At 52.5% G+C, this 24,610-nt stretch overlaps 6 protein-coding genes across 6 annotated transcripts; 2 read left to right on the top strand and 4 right to left on the bottom strand.

Annotated features, from left to right (window-relative positions):
* Nucleotides 1-1,926: 1,926 nt before the first annotated feature.
* On the top strand, nucleotides 1,927-3,816 carry T069G_11262 (protein phosphatase 2C domain-containing protein; the record flags this gene model as incomplete). Its single annotated transcript, XM_056178467.1, has 2 exons — nucleotides 1,927-3,216; nucleotides 3,274-3,816. The coding sequence occupies 2 exons, from the start codon at nucleotides 1,927-1,929 to the stop codon at nucleotides 3,814-3,816; spliced, it is 1,833 nt and encodes a 610-aa protein (XP_056023341.1).
* Nucleotides 3,817-6,249: 2,433 nt separating this feature from the next.
* Nucleotides 6,250-10,534, top strand: T069G_11263 (uncharacterized protein; the record flags this gene model as incomplete). Its single annotated transcript, XM_056178468.1, has 6 exons — nucleotides 6,250-6,323; nucleotides 6,416-6,603; nucleotides 6,707-9,727; nucleotides 9,818-10,006; nucleotides 10,049-10,432; nucleotides 10,500-10,534. 6 exons carry the CDS (start codon nucleotides 6,250-6,252, stop codon nucleotides 10,532-10,534), a joined length of 3,891 nt encoding a protein of 1,296 aa, XP_056023342.1.
* A 1,672-nt stretch (nucleotides 10,535-12,206) lies between these two features.
* Nucleotides 12,207-15,447, bottom strand: T069G_11264 (fungal zn(2)-Cys(6) binuclear cluster domain-containing protein; the record flags this gene model as incomplete). The annotated part of the gene is made up of 5 exons (XM_056178469.1): nucleotides 12,207-12,589; nucleotides 12,652-14,088; nucleotides 14,182-14,426; nucleotides 14,507-14,782; nucleotides 14,843-15,447. The coding sequence occupies 5 exons, from the start codon at nucleotides 15,445-15,447 to the stop codon at nucleotides 12,207-12,209; spliced, it is 2,946 nt and encodes a 981-aa protein (XP_056023343.1).
* A 2,480-nt stretch (nucleotides 15,448-17,927) lies between these two features.
* T069G_11265 (YEATS family domain-containing protein) lies at nucleotides 17,928-19,063 on the bottom strand (the record flags this gene model as incomplete). The annotated part of the gene is made up of 5 exons (XM_056178470.1): nucleotides 17,928-17,951; nucleotides 18,015-18,082; nucleotides 18,215-18,604; nucleotides 18,679-18,827; nucleotides 18,954-19,063. The coding sequence occupies 5 exons, from the start codon at nucleotides 19,061-19,063 to the stop codon at nucleotides 17,928-17,930; spliced, it is 741 nt and encodes a 246-aa protein (XP_056023344.1).
* Nucleotides 19,064-21,274: 2,211 nt separating this feature from the next.
* Nucleotides 21,275-22,357, bottom strand: T069G_11266 (uncharacterized protein; the record flags this gene model as incomplete). The annotated part of the gene is made up of 1 exon (XM_056178471.1): nucleotides 21,275-22,357. The coding sequence occupies one exon, from the start codon at nucleotides 22,355-22,357 to the stop codon at nucleotides 21,275-21,277; it is 1,083 nt and encodes a 360-aa protein (XP_056023345.1).
* An 859-nt stretch (nucleotides 22,358-23,216) lies between these two features.
* Nucleotides 23,217-24,293, bottom strand: T069G_11267 (ranBP1 domain-containing protein; the record flags this gene model as incomplete). Its single annotated transcript, XM_056178472.1, has 5 exons — nucleotides 23,217-23,329; nucleotides 23,397-23,525; nucleotides 23,635-23,926; nucleotides 23,988-24,122; nucleotides 24,243-24,293. The coding sequence occupies 5 exons, from the start codon at nucleotides 24,291-24,293 to the stop codon at nucleotides 23,217-23,219; spliced, it is 720 nt and encodes a 239-aa protein (XP_056023346.1).
* Between the last annotated feature and the right edge of the window lie 317 nt (nucleotides 24,294-24,610).

The following is a 24,610-nucleotide window of genomic DNA, read 5'->3' on the forward strand; positions in this document are numbered from 1 at the left end:
GGATCCAGATGATTCAAACGACGATGATACCACAGGGGATCGTCCAGCGGAGCATGTTATTATATATATGTGGACGGGGCTTAGATGGGAGTGAGCCGTGTTACGTTTTCTCGTTGGGCGCAAGAGGTGTTGAAGGCCATTATGATTTGAAGCATACACTTGCAGATATATTTACGCACGCAGAGGTTATCCATTACGATGAGTGACCAGAGAGGGCTCTTTCATCCCGCTGTAGCTGTCCAGTAGTAATGTCTTTGTCAAGGCTGGATATTGACCGTCTCTGGACTCTTTGAAGCAGTATTATCCGCATGCCTTAGTGCTCTAGTAGTTTCTTACCATCTCGTAATTGCTTTATACCCCTGATGGGTAGTGCGGTTTATACCCATTTGTGTACAGCTGCTCTTGACTCCTTCTCGGCCTCGGTGATTCCCACCCTCGGGGATCGCGGCCTTACCAGGATCAACAAAGGACATGATCCGGAGGAAAAGAGAGCAACACGATCAAGTGGACACGCAGGGCTGCTAAGCAAGGCATTGATGGAGGCGCTAAAGCTCCCCCGCGTCCACTAAGAGCGCCGAAGCCGCCGCCTCGAATCTGGCGCCTCCATTCGATGTAGCAAATGTCGCCGAGCTGGGCTTTGTCTCGAACAGGCAGACAGTGTCTCGGAACTCGAGGGTGCACAGGCAGCACTGGATTTGGTGGCCTCGCAGGACAAAGCCGGAAAGCAGGGAAGCAGCTGATATTACTGTACCAGGACATGTTATCCTAGGTGACGTGAGAGCTCGCTGAGATGCCCATGTAAGGGTAGCACAGCAGTGCAGCTTATTGGTGCTTGCTGCACTACACTGCACTAATTATCCCCGGAGGCGCTAATGGACGGCCTGGAGACGCCAACAAAGAATCCAATTGCTCAAAATGCAGCATTGCGCAGCCCCCAGATCAGCTTTTTTGCTTTTCCCCTTCATGTTCTTACTTTGATATCACCGGAGAAGAACAAAACTCTTTTCTTTGTTCTTACTTCCGGGGGGACGATTCTATCCGAGCCACCATTTGATTACTCGATAAAAATAGAACGGAACATAACCTGTGTCTGGTATGTACTGCATTGGCGCTCTGCTGAATCCTGTTTGCCTCGAACTATCCGCACCCTGGCCCGAACATGAACATGAACATGCCATGCTGCCGCTCCCTCATCCCATCGTCATCGTCATCAGAGGCAAAGCTGTCTACCGTCAAATGTTTGCCTTGGAGCACAAAGCCCAAGTTGCCACACATAGACAAAGCCCGTGATGTGATTCACTGTGTCCTCTCAAAGCAACTCATTGCTGCACCGGCTGTTGCGCAACACAACGCAGACGCTCGTTAGCGCTTGCACGGCTCTACAGGGCCCTTGTCACCGCAAACCACAGCACTACCTAAGCATCAGCTGGATGCTTCCCAGTTGACGCTCCCCGCTGTCCCCGCCCATGTCATCCATATCCATTTCTATGCCCCCCTCCTAATGCCCCAACTCTAAAATAGCAACCTAACGCTCTGATCTTTGATCCATCTCGAGTCCTGTCCTGCAAGCTCACTGGCACAGTCTCTCGACTCTTGCGACGCCCCTTAGACATCCCTGGAATTCGCATCGAATCACGGCTGCACTAGGCGCCTGGGCCATCCAATCACGCTCCATCCCCTTCGTCTTCGCTCCCCCACGAGTGCGATCCATAGCCATCCATCCGCAGCCCCGCGACGACGCTTTCGAATAGCCCCAACACCCTTTCGCTTCTCTGCGACACCGATTTACTCTATAACCCGTTTCCCATCAACCAACCTCCAACATCCCTCTCCCTCTCCGGCTCCGGAAGTCTCTTCCTCCTCCACAAACTGGCCGGTAACAAGCGTCGCAGTCTCTCCTCTCACGGAGGAAGTCTGCTAAATAGAATGTTTGGCGGAGCCTCCAACAACTCGTCGGGGGCCAAGTCTGAAAGCGATTCCAAGAGCGACGGCAAGTCGCCTTCTCCCGAGGCCAGCCCGACCGCGGCCTCTGCGCTCCCCATCAAGAACGCGGACCAGGCGGCCAGCGGCGAGAAGCGCAGCGGCAATGGCAGCCCCCCAACTCGACAGGATACCGGCGAGAAGAAGCGCAGGAGTAGTGGCGTCAGCAGCAAGGCCAGCAGCCTGCTAGCTTCGGCCAGGAACTCGCTCAACTTCTCCCAGGTTGGCCGCTCGGGATCCGACGCAGGCGCTCAGACGCCGCTCCAGAAGCTCGGGAAGCAGGACCCAGCTCTCGCCGTGCCCCAGGGCCAGCACAACAACTCGGCCGGTGACTCGGTCCCCGGACCAAAGTCCACCTTCCGCGTCGGCGTTTGGGAAGATAGGAACAAGAAATGCCGCCGTACGATGGAGGACACGCATGCCTTTCTGTACAACTTCCTGGACACGCCGGCTCCTGCGGTTGATGCATCTGCCGGAAAGGACAAGTCAAGTAAGGACGACAAAGAGGCTGCTCAGAAAGAGGTCTCAGAGTCGGACAATGGCTACTTTGCCATCTTTGACGGCCATGCCGGCACATTCGCTGCGGATTGGTGCGGCAAGAAGCTTCACATTATTCTAGAAGACATGATACGAAAACATCCTAACATGCCGATTCCCGAGCTCCTGGACATGACATTTACATCCGTCGACGCCCAGCTCGAGAAGCTCCCTCTCAAGAACAGCGGCTGCACAGCTGCCATTGCCGTTCTTCGCTGGGAGGACCGCGTGCCCAGTGATCGATCCGTCACTGGCTCTCTGGCCATTGCCCCAGCCGCCGCAAACGTTGCTGCCGGCAAGGTATTGGCCAAGTCGCAAGAATCAGAAAAGGAAAAAGATGGGCCGTCAGAACAGTCGCCGGCCGTTCCTAGCGAGTCTATAACCGCCAAGCTCAGGGGAATGGCCAGTCGACAGCGTGTCTTGTACACGGCCAACGTGGGAGATGCACGCATCATCCTGTGTCGAAACGGCAAGGCCCTGCGTTTATCCTACGATCACAAGGGCAGTGACGAAAACGAAGGAAAGCGAATTGCTAATGCCGGTGGTCTCATCCTCAACAACCGCGTCAACGGAGTCTTGGCTGTCACCAGAGCGCTTGGAGATACCTATATGAAGGATCTCGTGACTGGCCACCCATACACCACGGAAACGGTCATACAGCATGACCTTGACGAGTTTATCATTATTGCTTGTGATGGGGTGAGTATTCTGGCAGGGATTATTGTCTGGGAAGATGCGCTGACTTAGTGTGCATAGCTATGGGACGTATGTAGTGATCAAGAGGCTGTTGACCTCGTGCGAGAAGTTCACGATCCGGGTGAAGGCTCGAAACTACTAGTCGACCACGCTCTCAACCGATTCAGTACGGACAACTTGTCGTGTATGATTGTGCGATTCGACAAGGAGGCTCTTGCACAGAGCCAAGCCACCCCAACTCGCTCGGATACCGAAGCCGAATCGAACAACGGAACTGCGGCAAAGGTCAGCGAGGTGGACAAGATTATCTCGGACACCAAGCAGAAAATCGCCGAGGGCAAAACTCCAGCCGTGGGCGTGTCAGCTAGCAATAGCGGACGTGGATATGACGCTGTTCCCGCGCAGGAGGAGGGATTCGTTCCCACCAGCTTGAGTGATGCATTGGTTGAAGAGCCTATTGCTATTGAGGAGGATGATAGCCCCGAGTTGGCTGCGACCGAAAACCCGGCTGAGGCTGCTGCTGCTGCTACTTCTGCTGCACAAGAGTCCACTTCAGCTGCACAAGAGTCAAAACCCGAATCAAAGGAGCCTACAGACGCCTAGGATTCACACACCCCTGCTGTCCAGCCAGAGACCGTCTAGCAGTCCCGATTGAGCCTCTCGGACGAGCCTCCAACTGAATCAAGCAGGGGTGGAAGTAGTGGTAGCAATACGGCCCAGACCTACAGAGTACACGCGGGGAAGCAGGTGGTGGAGGAGTTCAGTCGACGGAACGGCAGAGCGACAGATTCTGGGGATTTGTATGGGTTCGAGCATTCATATACTACGAAAGAGAAAGACGAGACAAGATGAGACGGTGACGAGGCTGAGGTCTCATGGGCAGTGGGCATACGGTTGGACAAAGACTAAGACGGCCAGGCCAGGTGTTGTACGCTACCTGTATCTGTATGTAAGAGATTGCGGATGTTGTTTGGGTTCTTTTTGCGGAATGCAAGACTATTGATATCGAGTATACTACTATATTGGTTTTGGCTGTTGTTGTTGGTGATTTTTGCTGTCATGTTTCTGCCTCGTGTTGATGGGTAGGCTTCTCTTCGCCTTGTAGATGCTTAAACTTAAAAACAGAGTTATCATTCAAGGGCAAGATACAATGGAGCATGTCTATGGAGTCGGGGAATTAGGAGGATGGACGACATACGGAGCGTGTCACTTGATACCAAATTACTACGGTAAAATACTACTGTACTCTTCCTCCTTGCTTATAATGGTGGAGTAGGGGGCAGCAGGATATAAGACAGGTGCCCAGACATTGTCCCTTCCGCAGGATCCGGCCAAGATGACTAAGAAAGAAGACAATGGTAGAGCACAGGAAGTGACAATAATCTCCTACCTTACCAACGCTTGCGCACGAAGCATCAACACAGCCCATCCATTGACGAATTGCTTCTTCTTACCTACTCGTACTGGTCCGCAAGTCGCAAATTATGGTAGCTCAGACGAACCAATAAACGGCCACAGCACAAGCTGCACCAGCTATCCGGAGACGCGGCCGGCCTCCACTAATGATGCTACTGCCAGTTATGGGTAACGATGGGGCTTGTGTGCAGAGTGCAGACAGCAGCTGCACGACGTGCGTTTCAGAAGCCCAGCCACAGGAACGGCACTTACGCGGGATCGAAAGCTGATTTAATGCTTGTCTTGACGTTGGACGAACGATGCGATCAATTTGGCTGCAGTAACAACAACAAGATGATCAGCACTCTCACCGTTCATACGGCATAACAGGCAAACAAACAAACAAAAACAGTCACAAGCCAACGGGCAAGCTTATCGCCATCAACCAAAGACAAGAGACGCCGTGCCACTACCGCGCAACTATTGGACGGCTTTCTGTGCTAAGGGGGGGCCCGAGCTCATTTCAAAAATTAACGAAATGGGGATCCCCCCGGTTCGCGGTTGATGAAGAACAAAGTGCAGTGCCAATACGGAGCCCTCTCTGCCGTTGACTGGACCACGCCGGTTGGCTGAACCCCTGGTTTCCGGGATGGAGGAGCTTGCAGGGGTTCGTTGAATGGCCCAGCTAAACCCCCTTAAGCCAACTGGGACTCGAAAGACCTCGTAGCATCGTGGACGGGGATTGCTAATGGGCAGGGAAGAGGAATGCCAGGCCGGCTGTTGAGATGCGCTGGCTTTTGTCGTGGGCCCCGCGTCTGGCAGGCTGGAACGCGTTTGCCTGCTATCATTCGGACTGCCATCCAATCCAATGGCGCGGTACAACTGACAATCTCTTTACTTGTCTGTCTTGTCTTTTGATGCTGCCTTGTCTGTGCTTCGTGTGGGTGGCACCAAGTTTGCATTGCCTTGTCTAGACCCCCTTGCACTCCATGTATCTGCGGCGCGGCGCTTAGCAACAAGTGGACTCTCAGGCACAGGCACAAGCACAGGCACATTCGATCTCGCGACCTGCAGCGCGGCCTCGTTTTTTTTCTCTGTTTTGCGCAAGCCAAGCAAGAGAGTGACAAGCGTTGCGTTGTGCCAGAGTTTGGAGTTCCGCGAAAAGCTCGATGTAATTCCGTTCCGGCCACCATTCCTTGCATCTCCCCCCATCCTGAACAGACAGGCCTCGATTTGCCCTACCAGGACAGGACAGCTTTCCAAGGCACTCAAGCTCAAGGTTGTTTGCATTGCATACGATACGATACGCTTCCCCCACGTCGCGATTCGTTTCTCTCCATGCGCATCGCTGTCGCATCCTGCCCCTGAGTACGGTATTGGTGGTGGCACGCTCGCAAAGCCGACGCAGCGCGCTTGTTTGCCCTCGGGCGCACAGTCTTTCATTCTCAGTCCTTCGTTACTTTTGATATTATTTTTTTTCGCTTCATTTTTTAAAAGAAGCAACTTTTTTTTGTCGCTCTTTATTCATCGCCTTTCCCCATCCGGCACTCTTTGAGATACCCTCTGGGTTGAGCTGGACTTGGCCGAGCTGGTTGGCGGAAGCGATCGAACCATAGATATCGGAGCCACATCCGAGCAAACATGTCGCTAAACGGTTTAGACGATCCCAAGATTGTAGAGGCTCATGAGGCTGGCGTTGCTGAGCCTGGAGGATGGTATGCATGGTCCACTCCCCCAAATCTAAGTGCAGTGCTGTATAAGATTTCCATTTGCTGAGACCCGGCCTTTTGCTTTGTGTTATCGATAGGTTCCTGCTCAAGTATTCGAGTCGCGACGAGGTCGAGCTGCTGGAGAAGGGAAATGGGGGCATTGTCGAGATTCGAAATGCCATTGCCGGCTTTGAAGAAGAAAGCCCGTTGTATGGCTTTCTGCGGTACCGGAGGAGGAATGTCATTGTTAAATACCTACCCGAAGACTGCTCTCGGCTTATACAAGGTTAGTTTTCTTTTGTTGCTCATGCCCTTTGTTCCCATCTTTTGGATCAGCGGTGATCTGCGTCGCAAATCATCATAAGATGCTAACTGTGGCCGACTACTAGCTCGAGTTGCTGTCCACTTCAACGCCGTCTGCGAACGATTTTCCCCGTACGATACGATATTCGAAATCTCGACAGCCGCCGAACTGAGAGACACGAAGCTCTCTGCAGCATGCTCTTTGCATGCGGCATCTGGGTCTACAGCATCGTCCACCAGCTCGCGAAGACGACGCTTGGTGGAAATCGCCGAGGAGGAGGAAGAGGATCAACGATCTTCCAAGCGGCAGTCAGTGCTGGAATCAGACGATGGCCGGCCGCGAACACCTGGCGGCCAATCTACGGCTGCGGATGAGGTCAAGCTCAACTCTGAGCTGGCATCTTCGCCTGAGCACAGCAAGTTTGCAGCTTCCACTACCTCTGAGGTCCCCAAGTTTCTGGGCATTCCCGACGCACCGCCTTCGCCTACCAGATCGGTTGACACGACCGATAGCTACAACTACTACCTCACGAGCAAGCCAAAGGTGAAGCTCGCTGCCCGACCTGCGGCCGACGGTGCGGTAAGGCCGCAGGCGTCTGGAAACTTTAGACCCGTTTCATCTCTGCCGGCGGGATACAGGTTTGGAAAGGGCCAGAAGAAGGGAAAAGGAAAGGACGGAGATTCTGCGTCCTTGATCCATGAAGAGATCCCAGAGATGGAGCCACCTGCTGATACTACTACTACCCCGGCGGCGGCACCAGAGGACTCATTAGGAATCACTGGCGATGCCTCACGACCGACTACGAGCACGGGGCCAGCGGCTGATACATTGTCTGTGTTGTCTGTGCCCGCGATGCCGACTAAGCCTACCATTACGCCCGAGAAGGCCAGGCTCATGAAGGCCATGAAGCTTAGGGAGAAGAAGAAGAAGCAGCAGGAACAGCAGAAGCAGAAGCAGAAGCAATCTGGAGTGGACGCACCAGGCCCCGAGGATGAGAAGAATACAATCACGGAAGGAACCGAATCTGCAGTGGATATACCAGGCCCCGAAGATAAGAATACAATCACGGATTTGGAGTACGCTGTGGATGCCGCTATTGAAAGCCATGATAATGATGATGATGATGGACTGGACGGTGAAGAAGCAAACGCGCGAGAAGATGAGAAGTCAAACACGCTAGAAGATGAGGAGAAGCAAGGAGCTGAAGAAACAACGGTCTCCATCAGCCAAGCGGATTCGGGCGTGGTTTTGGATAGTCTCTCGTCGTCTGTGCAGATAGATGAAGTGTCTGAGGGAACTCTGACTTCGTCTGTGCAAATTGATCAAGTGTCCGAGGGAACTCGGTCAGAGTCGCCGGCAGTTACCTCTTCGGAACGCGACGAGGAGACAGCCGCATCTTCGCTTTCGGATTCCACCGACGAGACGGTTCATGCTGCGAAGAATCCAGATGAAGTAGATGCTGTCACGTTGGAAGATCAAGAGGCTCAAAAGCCAGCCGCCCTCAGTGCATCGGAGGATGAGGGCCGAGTCGCAGAAGTTCATGCATCGGAATCGCTGTTGCCTGCAGCAATCATCGCTGCAGCTGCCGATTCTTCTTCTTCTGCTGCTGCCGATGCATCATCATCGTTGAAAGAAGATGAGTCGACGGCGACAATTCAGACCAGAGAGACTGAGACTGAGACTGGTGGCAGCTCTGCGGCAATGGGGTCCAATGAGGAGATTGCTGCCGGGGCTGCTAATAAGGGATCGGCCAAGGCCGAGACTGAAAAGGAGAAAAAAGGGATTGCAGTGCCAATTTCAAAGTTCTCGGCGAATATTCCGACGTCAAGGGCCCCACCGGCCGCCTCATTAAGTGGCATGGGATCTGGCGCAGGCGAGATTCCACCTGTACATGCACCTGCAGGACTTGGTGCGACCCCCGGCGATGTTGCGCAGGCAACGGAGACGGAGGACAAAGGGGAATTAGAGGCAGAAGTAGCTTCTCCACCATCCTCCATACCCATCCTCTCGACACAAACAACCGCCGCCATGGAGGAGGAGGCGGATCTCCATCTCATGCAGACTAACCCGTCTGATGAGGCAATTCCAACTCCAACTCCTGCAGCTGCAGCGACGACGGCTAGCGACAACACGACGGCTGCTCCCGACGAGCCAGAGCCACAGTCACGCTCCAAACGCGCGGCTGGTAACCTGACACCGATCCGCACCGATCTTGGCGACGACGATGATAATGACGATGATGCTGCCCTCCTCGTCCAGGAGACCGAGACCCAGGCGACCGACCAAGACGACGCGCTGAAGGACACTGACAATAAGCCAATGGTGGCCACCAAATCTCCGCTCACCCCTGTCTTCCCCAGCGCTCCCATTGCGAATGGGCCGCTAGGCGCCAGAGCTCCACAGACACAGGCGCACACCGTTCGAACAGTCTCTAATCCTGTCCGTGGCAACTTCATCGCTCCGACAGATGTAACGCAGTCCACGGCGCGTTCTCTGAGTTCGGGCGCAGCTTTCTTACACAAGGTCACGCAGCAGCAGTCGGCCAGCCTCGCCACCATGAAGCCCAACGTCGGGTCCAGCATCTCGCAGCGCATCAAGGCGCTCGAGAAGCTGTCGGCCACATCAGGTGATCAGTCGCGGCCCGTCAGTCGAGAGCGGCCGTCGTCGACCTTTTTCGCGGTGCAGAAGCGGGACACGTCCAGGCCGCCGTCGGTCGTGGACAGGACGAAATCCCTCAAGGGACGGGCCGCCTCGCCGACGCCGTCGCACCAGGACGATGCGCTGTTCGAGGGCAGAGTGCGGCTGCAGAGATCGGGATCCGTCGTCAGTCGGGTGTCCATGTTTGAGCCGCTGGCCTCTGCCTCGAGTCCGCCGTCGGGCCTGGCGCCCGGCACCCAGTCGCGAGGCCGGCCCGAGTCCGTCGCCATCACCACCAAGATCATTCGAGACCCGAGCCTGCAGCAGTCGCTGTCTGGGTACGAGCTGCCACGGGACGCTTCTGATTACGGCTATCAGTCGCCGACAGACCACCGCCATCGAGGCAACGACGACGGCTCATCAGAACGACGGTCCAGATCTCTCGAACGCGGCGGCGAGGACGACATGGGTAGGCGATCCTCGCTAAATGCGGTAAAGGGGTTCTTCAAGGACCCGCGAAAGACTGTCACTGTCTCGACTAACATGCGCCATGCCATAGTTTCTAGGACAACAACCCAGTCGCCTAGTACTGCCAGCCACCGCCTGTCCATGAGCAGTCGCCGCTCCATCACCTTTGACCGTGACATTTCCAGCGTGACTGAAGATTCATTCTCCGGCGACGACAAGTCCTCGGAGAAGAAGACTTCGCGCGCCGGGCGGTTTATGCGTAAGCTTTCCAGTTTCTCCAGTGGGATCAAGAGCAGCAAAACGAATAAAGCCCCCTCAGCAGACGAAAGCAGGAATAATGCCAGCGTGAACCGTCAACAACAACAGCAGCCCTCAGCGGCTCCTCCCGCCGCCACCAGCGCTGGCGAGGCGTCCATCGTGTCGGATTTGGGAGACGTCAACGTCCAGTTCCCCGACAGCCTGTTGTGGAAGCGACGCAACCTCGTCCTCGACTCAGCGGGTAATATCACCCTCAGTGCCCTGCCGGCGCAGAGCAGCCGAACAGCGGTGGGGACGAAAACGTATCACATGAGCTTGTTTAAACAGCCCGAGGTGCCGGACGTGGACGCGCAGGAGCTGCCAAACAGCGTGGTCTTGAACTTTGTCGAGGGCACGGGCATCCAGCTGGCGTGCGAGGATAGGACCGGACAGATGAATGTGCTGCATGGTATGATTTGACTTGGCTCCTGTCATGTGTGGGAATTGTGCATGGCTAACTGATTTTTGATGGATAGTTTTACAAGCTGCTCATGCTAATCATAGCCGATGAGTATCTTTTGTGTGAAGCGTCGACTTTCAACTAACAGAGGAGTGAGAGCACACTTGTATATGTGGCACTCACATCTCATACTCAATCAAAGAAAAAAAAGAAAAAGGCTTATAGAAGGCAGCATATACAGCGTATATGTATGCCCCTCCCTTGTTCCTCTACCCCTCCAAAAGGGACTCATCATGCTCTCCATGTCTGCACGATGTTGGATTATCGTCTCATGCACTTAGAACTAACCTTTCCCTTTATGTCCTACTATTCTCTTCTTTCCTCTCTCACTCTCACTCTCACTCCCTCTCATACACTCTCCTACAATCTCTCCTTTTCGCCGAAACAAAACCACACATAGAAAGTTGGGACAAGGATTGAATCCAGGGAATGGAGAAAAGGGATATGTCCTTTTACAAACTCACCAAAAAATAACACTCTAGTTGGGAGAAAGTTCATCGCTAACATGGCGTCCAAAAGGACGGAAAAGAGGGGAAAACAGAAAAAGCATGTTTGGAAGAAAGATGTGATTTTATATATTTGTATATATATGCTGTATTTCCCCTTTTTTCCGTCCTTGCACTTTTTGTTTTTTTACCTGTCTTTCTTTTTTCTCATCTTTACACACAGATACAGATACACCTCGACGAGCAAACATTTCTTCCCTTTATTGTTGTACTAGTCTTTTCTTATTCTTCTAGGAAGGATTCTTTTTTGTTTGTACTCTTATTTCACATGATACCATGGCAAGCTAGAATATTCTTGCTTATTCTTATTCTTTATTTTTAGTGTTTATTTTTTCTCTCCTCTCGTACTTGTACTCACAGCGCTCCAATGCCCTACACTACAAATCAGCCTTTTCTCTTGTTGTCTTTTTTTACATCTAATTCCTTCCCTTTTTTGAGCTTTTTCTTTTTATATGTTTGTTTTAGGTGGTTCCCTTTATAGGTGGAAAAGCAGGGCTGAACGGTGGATGGACGGTTGAGGGTTTTGATAGGAAGAAAGAAGAAAAGAAAGAAGAAATAGTTTTTGAAAAAAAAGATGGGTGGCCATTTGAAGTTTCTTGAGTTTGGTGAGGAGAGTTGAGCTGTGATAAGGTGTGTTTTATAGATGATGGGTTGGTGGGATGGAATGGGCGGGAGGGATGTTGTGGATGGAATTTAGATAGAATGAATAAATTTGTAAGTTTATAACTTGCGGCCCTGCATAAGGAAAATTAAAGGTGGAAGATGTTGTATGAGTTAGGGACTTAATAGCCTTGTATAAGCCAGTTCCATAAAAAAAAAAAGAAATTTTAATATAAGAAAGAGAAGATATTCATTACCATCACTGATCACACATCGAGAAGTGACTCATCACCATCACTGAGAACAAAGAACAGCGACTCATCACCATCTCACAGAGTACGAGAAAGCAAAACAACAAACACCAAATACACAATGCTAATTTTTCAATTCTTCTCATAGTCCTACCATATCCCTCAGAGGACCTAATTAAAAAAACAATCCAACAACAAAAGCCCGTACTTATCAAACAAACTTGGTTTTTGTTTCCATGTTCCGGTAATAACTAGTAATAATATCCCTCCATTAACTTTTTTCTTTTTGAAATCCCCCACATAAATCAACTCATATTCATCATGACGATATCCCATTCACATCACTCCCCTCCACGCATTCGCTCATCAACTCGCCGCTCCGCTCGTCCCCGGCCCATCCAACCCCGGAAACTGCACCGGATCCATAGCCATGTACTCCAACAAATCCAGCCCACCGACATTCACACCTTCAGCCGTCATCGCAACCGAACTATTCTCCATGTTCTGGAAAAACGCCGGGCCGGGCGGCAGATACCACATCTCGCTGCCGGCATTATTCCACTCGTCAAAGAGGTTGACGTCCATGTTGCCGGCGCCCGAGGCGTTGCTGTTGTCCGCCGCCGGCGTTGACGGGCCGATGGACGAGGCGCCGTGGTAGGGAAAGTTGCCGGTCGAGAGGTCAAAGGGCGTGGCGGAGATGTTGTTTGCCTCGGTGGTGGTGTTGTTGGCGGTAGGAGTCGGCACCCGGTCTGCAGTGAATAAAGTTAGTATGAGAATATTGATTTATATTTAAAGGTATGCTTCAACTTACAGTGTCCGTTGAGGCCGTCCCGAAGTCTCTGTGCGTGGCTGCCCACCCAGGCTGCGCCATTCTCGCCATTCTCTCCGTTCTGCACCGGCTGCACGGCGCCCGCGTTGCCCGCCTCCGGGACGGGGCTCTGTGCCTTGGCAGACGGCTGCTGCATCGGCGCCTGGATGAACCGGTTCCGTAGCCGGCTGGTCAGAGACTCCAGCAGGTCGGCGAAGCGAATGCCCAGGTGCACGTCGTCGACGATGCAGTTGCGCAGAGCCTCCACCGTGGCGTCCATCAGCTCAATGCTCAGCTTGACGTCGGAACGAGGAGCGCCCAGGGCAAACGTCTTGAGCAAGAACATGGCGCCGCTGATGATGCGAAAGTACGTCCGCACGGGCGCATGCTTGAGGTAGCCTCCAGGCAGCAGTCCTTCGACAACCGTCCGCAGGAGATTCCGGCTTCCTTCCACCACCTCGCGCACGTACTCCTGGTCGTGGACCGTGAAGCCTCCCAGCTGACCAAGAGGCAGCTTTCCGTAATTGATCATGGTCTGCGGAGACAGATGCGTCGGCTGGACCCCGTTGCCAGAGCTGGAAGCGTTGCCTGCATTGTTAGTGCACCGCTCGACGACCGCCTGCAACGAGAGGGAGTTGATGTAAATGCGGACATATTCGTACTCGATGGTCAAAATATGCCGAATGTACTGCGGTAGACGGAACAGCTCAAACTCTCGATACCAGTCCTTGAGCAGCGGTGTAAAGTCCCGTAGCAGGTCAACGTATTTGCCCGACTGGATAATCTCGGTCGTGTGCTTGCGCGTCTTGAACAGCTTCTCGTTACCGAGGTGCATGGCATTGCTGATGCCCGCCCAGCAGTGGATGATTTGGTCGTCGAGCTCAAGATCCGGGACGTAGTTGAATCCGTTTGCCAGAGAAGAAGGGTTTGTCGCGGGTGTGCTGCTGTCGTTGGTCAAGGGTCTCTGACGAGCAACGGCAGGGTCGGCTTTTCTCAGGTGCTCTGGTGTCATGCTAGTCCAGCCCAAACGACCTGCAAGCTGGCTCGTGTAGATGAGCAAAAGCCGCTTGATGCGATTGGCTCGCTGGCGGTACACTTCATCCTTGTACTCGGGGCGAGTGATGGCATCATCCTTGAGCAGCTCATCAATATCATCAAACACACCCAGCTCATAGGCCAATCCCATGGCGGTGCTGAGTAGCATCCAGCACATGCGGTCGCTCCTCCACGCCGGCTCTAGCCAGCTCTCGATTCTTTTGCCGCCAATACCCGGCCCCATTGTTCTGTGCAGCTCATCCTCAGACGCCATCAACGGCGAAGCTTCCGCAATAGGCAGCACCAGCTCATCAGTGGCCTCTTGCGGGGGGAAATGCAGTGCGCGAGGATGCCACTCGGTCAGGATCAGTAGAGACTCAATGGTGCCCAACGTCCTCAAGCTGCCTTTGCGGAGACCTCGCCAGGGCGCTGTGCTGCTTGTCTGGGATTCTTCTGTAATCATCGAAGTTGAAGCAGACCCTGAGCCGCAGAAGCCACCCCCAAAGGCTTCCTGCCCCCATAGACATCTCTCAATCATGCCACGCAGATAGGTCCATAGCTGTTCCGGCACCGCGTGAGATCGACATATGCCACCAGTGCCGGGAAGCTGGCAATATCGCGAGGAAATCGTAAGCAAGGTAACCGTGAGAATAGGCTCCTCGGTCAAGAGGGTCAAGTGAGATGAGGGGTTGCTAAAGGTAGGAGGCGAAATCGGTGTAAGCGGTGACAGGTATTTGTAGTAGCTATAAGAGAAAGATATAAGTCAGCTTCTTCATCTAAATGACAATGCTGTATGTAACAAAAGGACGAGTCTTGAGCCTACTAGTCAATGTATTCAATGGCTTCTTGCGCGGTGAACCATCCAGCACGCACGAAGCGGAACCTCGACCAGGCTCTCAAGGCATCCTCATAGCCCGGCTGGGCCCTCAGAGTCGGACGGGACAGGTTGGGATCGATGGACTGCTCAGGCCGGACGGATATGGATGGTCCTCTCGACCGGGCACGTAGGCCAGGCTCGTCCGTGGCCTGGGCCTGCTGAGGCGGCCCCGGGGCAATGGACGCCATGCTTGGCTGGCGCCGATGTGTATCCGCAGCCGGGCTGGACTCGCGGTTAGCAGTGCCATACGCAGCAGCCGACGCCGATGAAGGCATGACAAACCTATCCGTCGCGGCCTTGTAGAGGAGGTCGAGAGCATCGTGAGGCCCGTAGACGCCACGCCTCATGACGGTCTGGGCCTCGAGGTTCTCCAGCGTCTGGTTGGAGTCGCCATCGCCGTCAAACTCGCCATCGTCGTGCCCGCGGCCGCCAGCCTTGCCGTCCGGCCTGCGCAGCGGCTGGGTCCTGCCATGGGATCCCCCGGGGGTCAGGGGCGTGTCGCTGTACTGGCGCTTGTCGAAGCGCGAAAAGGGCGGGCTGTCGGCGGCGTGCAGCTTCTTGCGGCCGTTGCGCACCACGTACTCGTCGGCGTCGCTGTCGTCCTCGTCCGTCTTTCTCTTGCGGCGAGTAGCACTAAAGAAGCACTCCTTGCTCTCGCGGCGGCAGCGCACGCACGGCGGGTCGTGCGGGTTGTCGACACTGCCCAGGTCGCAGCGCACTTTGCGGCGACGGCACGGGATGCACGCCTGGTAGACGCGCTTGTGCTGGGGAACCTGTGATTGTCCCGACTGCGACTGTCCTGCCGACGCAGCCGTGGGCTGTTGCTGCGCTGATGCCGTCGTCGCCGTCGACTGGGCGGGACTGGCCGTGCTGGCATATTGGGCCATCCTATCTCTGTCTGGCTTCCCACCAACCAACGGGGTGAGATTGTGGTTGCTCGAGCGGTTTGCGGCGGGATGGCGAGGCGTAGGCCGAAGTCAAGCGAAAAACGAAGCCTGCGGGGTCTGTCTGTCTCGCAGAGCAAAAAGGCAATCAGAACGTATAAAAGAGGCGAAATCGAACCACCTCTGCAGGCAAAATGGCAAGCCAGGTGTGAAATCTCCCGGGATCTTGTTTTATTAACTTTCCCTCGATCCTCTTTTCCCGTCTCTTGCCGGCCCTTGGCTTTGAAGAATGATTAAAAATAGGAGAAAAAAGGTTAAAAAAAAGATGAGCCGGGTTGTTTGTAAGAGGAAGAGGGAGAGGGAATGGCGGCAGCGCCCCGAAGCCGAGTAAAGAAAAAAAAAAAAGACCAATTGAAACCGAAGCCCAGGCGCAGATGAAAGAAGAACGTAACAGTTTACCAATTTTTTCTCCCCTCTCTGTCCCCCTTCTTCTGAATCGCTTCTCGATTTTTCTGATTAATTCCAGACCGTTTTTAGCAAGCACTACTCCGTACCGTCCTGGTACTTTTTTTCTTCCCGTCTCCTCTGCTTGTTCTCGGCCCCAGATAAACGAACGTGCCCTCCTTCCCCTCTCTTTTTCAATGGTTCCCCCCCCAGAAAGTGCCAAAAGCCACGAGGCGATAAGAGCCGGCCCAGTTAAGCTGCACTGCCTGCACTGTTGCTGTACGAGCAAAAGAGGAGGAGAGTCCAGTGGAAAAGAATAAAAGGTACCTGATACCGCTGCTTTCGCTACCCGCTCCGTACTTGTACACGCCGCTTCCCTCTTTCCTGCTCCGGGCCCCCGCACCTCACTCCCACGCGTCGGCCAATCAATGTCCTCAATCAACGTGCTATTAGCCAATAAGAGCCCGCTCCGACCAATCGCGACGGCCACAGCTGCGTCTCCTGGGGCTGGGAAGGAAGGTCACGTTGACGCAAGGACTTGCCCAGTGCATGGTCCGGTTCGTCAGTCCCCAGGTATCGTGTACTTTGGGAAGCTCACACCTGCGAGTTTGTACCGTGTACTTCGAAGGCTCCCAAGGTGCTATAACTGCAACCTGCGAGTTTGCCTCACCGAGAGTCCAGTCTCGAGACGTTTCGTGAGCTGGCGTCTCGGTTAACGCAAGGGGGCTCTTAAAGCTTGCGTTGTTTAGGCATCAGCATCAGCGTTTCCGGCGTCATGTGAATTACTCGTATACATTTGATCTCACCGTCCAAGACAACGGCTGGCTGCTATTTATGGCGTCTTAATTGTTGAGTACGATGTTATCCGTTACTTAATCGAATGCAGCTTGGCTCATCAATCAGACGGTCATGCAACGATGATATAAAACATCCATCTGCAGGCATCAAAGCTTCCAATCGAAGAACCATCAATATTAATACCTGTAAGAAGAAGTAACTAGGAAATGCTGTACCTTACAAACTACACCACCAGGAAAAGAATCATGCCAGTCCAGTCCAATCCATGCAAGCACATCTTCTGTACACACTTACTCAAGTCACCCATATATCCATCCCATCCCAGGCCCAATAACGGCCCTCTGATAAGGCTGCTCCAGTCCCCCTGCAAGGGACCATCAAATGTCACTCTCACATGCATCTCCTCGCACAGGCACCACGTCATCAATTCGCCGAGACGATTTCACAGCAACACTTCTTTCTCATTGGCTTCGATTCATCACTTTCAAATCAGTACCAAGATACATTTCGTCACTTTCACATTAATACCGAAACACAGTTCATCACTCTCAAATCAACACCGAAATACAGTTCATCACTTTCAAATTAATACCGAAATACAGCACCCTATCAATAAAAGCATCTCCATGCTTTTAACCCTCCAACAACAGCCCAAGAGTTAGTTCCATCCCAACACGCCCCTCGTAAAAAAGGAGAAACCATTGCAATGAAATTTCCCCAGCCAGCCTTGATATTTTTTCTTTTACTTCTCCCCCGAGCTAATGAATTCTTTCCTGACGGCTTTTCGATGCGAGAAACGTCCTCCTACTACCAGGGGACGAGGACGGGGGGGTTAAACCGCAGAACAACAGGAAAAAGAGGCAAAGAAGATGAAAAGCACAAAAGGTAATTAGTTTCCCTCAAGTAAAAAGAGAGAGAGAAAGCGAACGAAGAGAGGATATCGAGTAGATTTTCGTCGTGAAAACGAACAAACAAAAAGACGTGACCGATTTCGCGGTTGTCGTTTTTAAGCGAATTGATGTTGCCAGGGGCTGTTGCCGCCTCGTCTCTGCACCCCTTTGCGTACACATGTCCAAATTACTTCTGTCGTACCGATCGATGCCTTGTGCGTGTTCTCGTAATTGCTCCCTGCCGTGACAAATAAAAAAGAAAAGACATTGCTACTCTCGTCCCATCGGCCAGTGCCCTGCATTCCCTACTATTGGGTCTTCAAGACGTGGCGGCATTGAAAGACGCGCATTCTAGGCGACCAGACCCTTCTTGGACTAAATGATTTCAACCTTTGGTCAGAACTCAATATAAATGTCGTTTCATCGGCATAAACTCACCAGGTGCTCCCAGAGCTTCGTTGTCAACGCATCCGGCATGGTGTACAGATCGATGGAGAATTCGCCAGCTTCAAACAAGTTATTCACTACAGTTCCAAGCGAGAGCATCAACACAGGGGTTGGACAAGTTCAAAAGGAGATTGGGCAATGGAGTAAATCAAGAAAAGAGCAGGGAAAGTAATGCAGGACCAGCAACTCACCTTCCACATCGCTTCGGATATACGTATCCGGGCCCTTGTTCTCGTTAATCAGCTGGATGACGCGCAGCAGATCCTCCTCCTCGAGCTTCTCCAGGGCCTCGGCAATCTTCTCGTAGTCGTACTTTTGGGCGCCCTTCTTGCTCACGAGGCCCTTCTTCTTAGGCCGCTCTTCGTCGGAAGGCAGGGGTCCCGTCTCGCGAAGCCTCTCCTGGAGCGCCTGCGAGGGGTTCTTGAAGACGACGGTATGCGTAACCTCGTACTTTTCCTTTTGGAAGTTGAGATCGTGGATGATGGGAGCCAGCTTGGTCTTTTCCGTGGTGTAGAGGTCGATGCCAATCTCAAACTCACCCCAACCCTCGTTGGAGCAGATGAAGGGGGGCTTGGTGAAGGCTGCAGCGGGGGATTCATGTTAGAGAGCTGTGGAAGGCCTCCACGACAGGGCTCAGATTAGAGCTCAGACTTACTCTGGACGGGGTTCTCGAATGTGGGGTGCAGGTTGTAGACAACCTTGGTAAAGACGTCGGCGGGCCGCTCATTGCCATCCTCATCTAGAAGGTGAAGCCGCAAGCTCCATTGCCGCATGGGAAACTCTGCCACGGGAGAAGGCTTGTCGCTGCAGCATTAGGTCAGCACGAGGCACTACACGGGAACCAGCCATCTCTTGTCTTGTGAAGGAGAAGAAGAGAAGAGGTGAAAAGAGTGTGCTGGTGAAGGGATCATGATGAATGAAAAAACTCACATGACGTGCTGGTCCGTAACGACCTTGACTTTCCTCTGCTCATCGTCAGCTCCAAGCCTCGCAGTAATGGCCAGCTTCGCCGCGCGTGGCGCTCCACGGCGAATTGGCATCGTAAAAACAGCGTTGAGAGAGCGGTTTCAAATCAAAAGCGGGAAAATGAAAGAAATCAGGGCACTGCCTGCTGCGCAGATGGGCAGAAAGAGAAAAGAGAGGCTATCGTGAACGATGGAAAACGCGCCGGATGAAGCAAGCAGAGAGAAGGTGCGTATGTTGGTGAGGCGAGGCGAGCTTCAGCCAGAGACGAACGTGAAGATGAACGACGGCATCGCGTAAGAAACCAGACGAAGAATGCCCATTCAATCGAGTGCCCAGGCGTCAGGCAAAATCCAGCCGGCTGGCAGTTGGCGAAAAGGGCCTCCATCTCCAGCTGGCAGCACTTGTTCGTTGTCCGTCACGATTTTTCTCCGGCCCGCCGCCAGTCCCGTCGCGATTCCCAAAAAGCCCTCCTCTCACAAAACCACATCATTCCTCTCTCTGCGAGCTGCTCCGGGCTTCTGTGCCTGTGCTTCCCTTCCACGGTGCCCAAAAAAGGAATAAAAGAAAAAGGGCATAATCGAATTGCTTCCGACGAATTATAAAACCGTGTCCAATTGGACAAAGCAAGCACCGGGGGAAAAACAAGAATGGAACGAAATTGAGAGAAAAAACGCTGCGTGTAAAAACTCACCTCGACCAACATGATGACGACAATCGTTGTTCCTGGAATCCCTCCCTCGAAAAAACGCCTATTACGGGAAAATAGATAATGGAGATGGTTGCAAATAAAAAAACCCCGGGGCGGAAAAAAAATATGGAGGATAGGACGATACAAAAAAAGTATAAACTACAGAGACAAGCCTTACAGTGGCCCTTGTCCTGTCCAGTCCAGTTCCTGTCTTGTTCCCTTGTCAGACACAACACACACAGCAAAAAAGCACAGCACAGCACGCACACGGCACAAACACACGCAAGCACACACAAACACGCAAGCCAACCGAGAGAGGGAATAAAAAAGGGGTGCAGAAACAGGGCGAAAGGGGTGCAGAAGAAAGAAAGACCAGATTGGACGCACTTGTAATTGTTTTCTTGGCCGAACTCGCACAGGGTTACCGGGGGGGAATCTCTCTTTCGTTCTTCCTTCTTCCAAAAAAAGCTGAGTGAAGGGGAAGTAGAAAGACAGACTGGGAAAACGACTAAGAGAAAAAAAGGCGGGCTGGACTGGGCTGGGCTTGAGGCTGTCTGTCTGTCTGCCTGTCTCTGTCCCTGCTTTACCGCCAGCCAGCTTAAGCCACTCCGACCGACTCTCGCTGTGCCGCGTCTTCCAGCGCCAGGCTCTCGCTCACTCACTCACTCACCTCTTCCTCTCCTCTCTACCTAACCTAATTTTTCCTCTATTTGTTTCCCTACAGGTTCCACCCTTGGGTATAGATAGAAAAAAAACTTGAATCCGTAGCTGAACAGCCCCGGCTATCCGCCCATTTTCGGAGCTAAATTGGTTAGGTGGCCCCTCCTTCTCTCTCCCTTTAGAGTTGCCTGTGATTGTGTATGATGGTGTACTTTGCTTGCCCCGTTGTGTGGACAGCACGAGCTCGGCGTACTCCGTCATAGTTGCGAGAGATCGGACGGAATCGAGTTTGATCTCTTTTTTTGTTCCGTCGGCGCGCTAAGCCTGGACCGAACAGCTCTACAATGAAGACGGACGCTTGGGACTGTCGGAAATGCCGCGTATTCGAGAACTCTGGATTCTGGATCCTGGATTATGAATTTTGACGACATTACTAGCTATATTTTGTAGTATCAGACATCACAAATGTATTGACTCTTACACTGATTGCAAACATAACCTCTACACCTCGTAGCACCTGTGCTGCCATCTTCCGAAGCATCATACAAGGCGTAGAAAATGTCCGAGTGTATCAGTTGGACAAGTGTCAACCCATACTCTTTGTAGCTCTTCATTCCATTTTCCCACCCGGCATCTACATCTGCAGCCGGAGCCCATATCTACAGTACTGCTACTTCTACTTCAAACCCGAAATAAGTGTTCCAAGTTGTATTTGCATAGCATCATTCCGCACTGTCCTCATGATTGCTCATGTAGCTGATACAGTGCGAAATCAAAATCCATCACAAGCCGAGTATCGACGCCTCCAGGCTACCTAGGTAGATCTAACACTGACAGTTAAACATAGCCATCATCGAGCTTTAAGACTACTACGGCATAGCTGAGAAAGGCTGCATGTATAGCTATTACTCAAAATGGCGATGAGGCGCGATTGTCATCACTCTACCTTTGAAATAGTTGCCGTATATGTCCAATCCTCATCGTCAACAACGAAAAACACCTCCGAGACTGCACTCCTCGTCAAAGAATCGCCGCCCTTCGGCCAAGCAAGACCATACAAATCACCATACAGAGCGCTGCCGTTCCTTGTTGTATCACGAACCCATTGGTAACCCCAAAACGACTGGTCCCTAGTATCTCGGATCATGTCCAGCACCTTTTGAAGCTCACTGTCCAAGGCGTTTCCAATCTTTGTGCCTAGGGGGATACACCCCCATCCATGCATCCTCAGCACAGCCGTGTGCTTGTCGTCGGCGAGGTTTAGGACGGACTGGCTCGGGCTTATTTGGGAGCTTTCTCCTTGGACGAATTGGATGACGGCGCCTTCTTTGTGGCTCAAATTGCATTTTGCAAAAAGGTCTTTATCCTCGTTGCCCCTTTTCTGGGGGTAGTAGAGGACTAGCTTTCCGGAAGTGTCGAATTGGACTGCGGAACCTGGCTCGGGAATATCTTTCCAGTCTGTCGAGCTGGAGATGATGCCGTGCGGTGATAGGCCACGAATAGTCAAATAGCGTCGATGAACAAGTTTGTGACTGCCAACGACGTTGAAGGTGAAGAAGTCCTTCTTCTCAGTGAAATCTCCACCGATAATATTTCCGACATGATTGATTTCCGACGAGCCTTCTTTCCTGTACTGTGTGACTTTGACTTGAGTTCCATCAATGGAGAGATGAACAAGGAGAATAACACCCGTCTTTCCTCCCTTGAGAGTCGATTTCAGAGCGTCATTGAAGAAGAGTACTCTGCTGACTACTTCAGAGTTCCTAGATGCGTAGAAATTGTGCAAAGAAGATTGGCCTGAGAGGTGCATCCCTCCAAGCCCGACCAAGAGCCCGGGTGCGGGCGTGGCAGCACCAGAGGCAATCCCGAGAATGGAGAGGAAGAGGCCGGCAGAAGCTACTGCCTGGCCATAGGCTTTGGGAGAATCTTTGTCTATAATGGAGCAAAAGACTATTTCTTTCAGGTCGTTGACCAGCGTGATTGTGGTATCGCCGTTACTGGCGAGAGGGGAGGGATTCATTGTGCCAGAGTGGTTTGGTATGATGACTCTCCGATATTCGTACAAAAAGATGAAGAAGATGATGGACTGAGAGGAAATGTGTAGATGAAGGTTGAGAAATAATATAAGTAGGTAGATAGGGATAGGAAAGAAAACACAGAGTATCTGTAGGTGTAAGAGGAAGAATCCATATTTCAAGGTTTCCTTGATGGATTTGAAGCTGGTACACGTTAATCAAATTGTACTTGCCATGAGGTTTGATCTCGCACTATATCAGCCACATTACACCACAGTCAAGTCCGTGCGAAAAGAGATTCTATGGATTCTACTGTACCTGTCTGGTGCCCATATTGTATACAGCCTGTAGGTTGCAATCAGCGCTTCATTGCATATAAAATTACCCATTATACCCTCGCTACCCTGATTAATTTACTCTTCTCATCTCACTCTTTACATCACACATCAAGCATCGTAGGCAGCTTGTCTGGTATCAACTTTTATTTCTTTCAGGGTGCTCTACTATCAAATGCCATTATTCGCTCTCCCCTCAAGGGCATGCACCACTTGGTGCTCAATTCCCGGGGTCTTTCTTCTCTCCAGTCTCCGTGATCCAGATCGACTTTCTCTGGGCTACATCGACTTGTGTTACAGTGGCTCGTGTCGATCCATCTGTCGCGTGCGTGTGTGGTGTATGTGTATTGGTGTTGTTGTCATATTGTGATGTGATGGGGCGTGGGGGGCGTCAAAAGGTACAAGCATCATCGTGTCGTTGATCAACGGGCTGATGCGGCGTAAGTGATGGGGGAAAATTATGGTTCGAGAAGCGGCAAGCATTGATTTGGGGGTTGATGGTCGGGGGTTAAGCCAAGTAAGTATCGGCTTAAGCAGTCTTCTCCTCCTCATCCTTCTTCTCTTCCTCCTCGTCAGCGGCCTGGAAGAGGTGGGCGCTGTCCTTTTGCGCCTTCAGGAAAGCATCCCGGAACTGGTTGGCGTCTGCAAAATCATTCATGTTAGTGGATATTCACGTCTGCTGGCATTAAGAGTTGAAATCTTGACATACTGTCGGAGTTGGCGAATCGGATGGCAAGAGTCACGGCCTCGGGCTCTCCCTCGCTGACATCGGCGGCAGCGTTCCACACCCAGCTTCGGTCAGAGCCAACGTTGGGCGACAGAGTAATCTCGGGGACAACTGCGCGCACCTGTTAGTAAACCTGGTCTCTCTCTCTATCTCTGTAGCAATACGCCCGATCAAGCGGGGCGACCGGGGGGGATACGTGAATGTGGGGAAGATAACGTACTGTAGTGGTTGGCGCAGACCTTGAGAGTCTTCTCGCGTCGCATCACCAGGCGGACCTTGGCGTTCTCCTTGTGCTTGAGCAGTCTGACATCACCAGTTCCGCGCTCCTTCCACTCGCCAGCGGCGGCGGGGGCCTCCTCGCCGTCCTTCTTGGCGGCCTTGACGAACTTGAACAGCTTGGCGCGCATCTTGAAGAGCTGCTCCTCAGACTCCTCGTTGGTCTTGACGTCGACCTTTTCGGTCAGCTTGACGACGGGCTCGAAGTGGACGTCTTCGCTCTCGGGGGCCTCGTCCTATCGAAGACACTCTTGTCAGCCGATGAATTTCCATCAGGATATAGATGCAGGAGCTTACCTCCTCGCCCTTGGCCTCGCGCTGGGCCTTTGCGCTTCCGGAGTTGTCGCCACGGTCCTCCTCCTCCTTCTTTTCCTTCTTTTCACCACCGCCAAACATGGAGAAGACGGAGGAAGCAGTCACAGAGGCAGGAGCCTAGAATAGAAAAGCCCGCGTGTCAGCACACAAAAATCACGGTCGAAATATCGCGCAGGGCATCATTGATCGATTTGGGTCGGACACTGCAGCTGTTTCACGCGAGGGGTCGCTAGTTACCTCAGTGCTGGTCTGCTCGACCTTGGGCTCGGTAGCGTCGGTGGAAGACATTTTGGAAGATCGGTCGGATATCGAAAAGAAAAAAGGGACTCTGTTGTCGTGAACAAGAAGCACCGTTAGTCGTTTATCGCAAAGGGTAAAAAAAAGGATGCTGCCAAAACAGCGTTTTGTCGAGGTGGCGTAGCGGGGTGACAAAGGCCAGAAATGAGCAAGCGGCCCCTCCTCCTGACAAACAAAAACACGGGCGCTTCGCAAATAACAAACTCACCAAGAGCTCAGCAAAGAAAAAAAGGGAAGAGACCAAAGTATCGCTGGCGATGGAAACCTCGTCGCAAAAAGAAACCGGTTATTGTATGTTTTCTGTAAGG

The sequence above is a fragment of the Trichoderma breve genome (assembly GCF_028502605.1).
Source record: "Trichoderma breve strain T069 chromosome 7 map unlocalized scaffold00008, whole genome shotgun sequence".
NCBI classification, from domain to species: domain Eukaryota; kingdom Fungi; phylum Ascomycota; class Sordariomycetes; order Hypocreales; family Hypocreaceae; genus Trichoderma; species Trichoderma breve.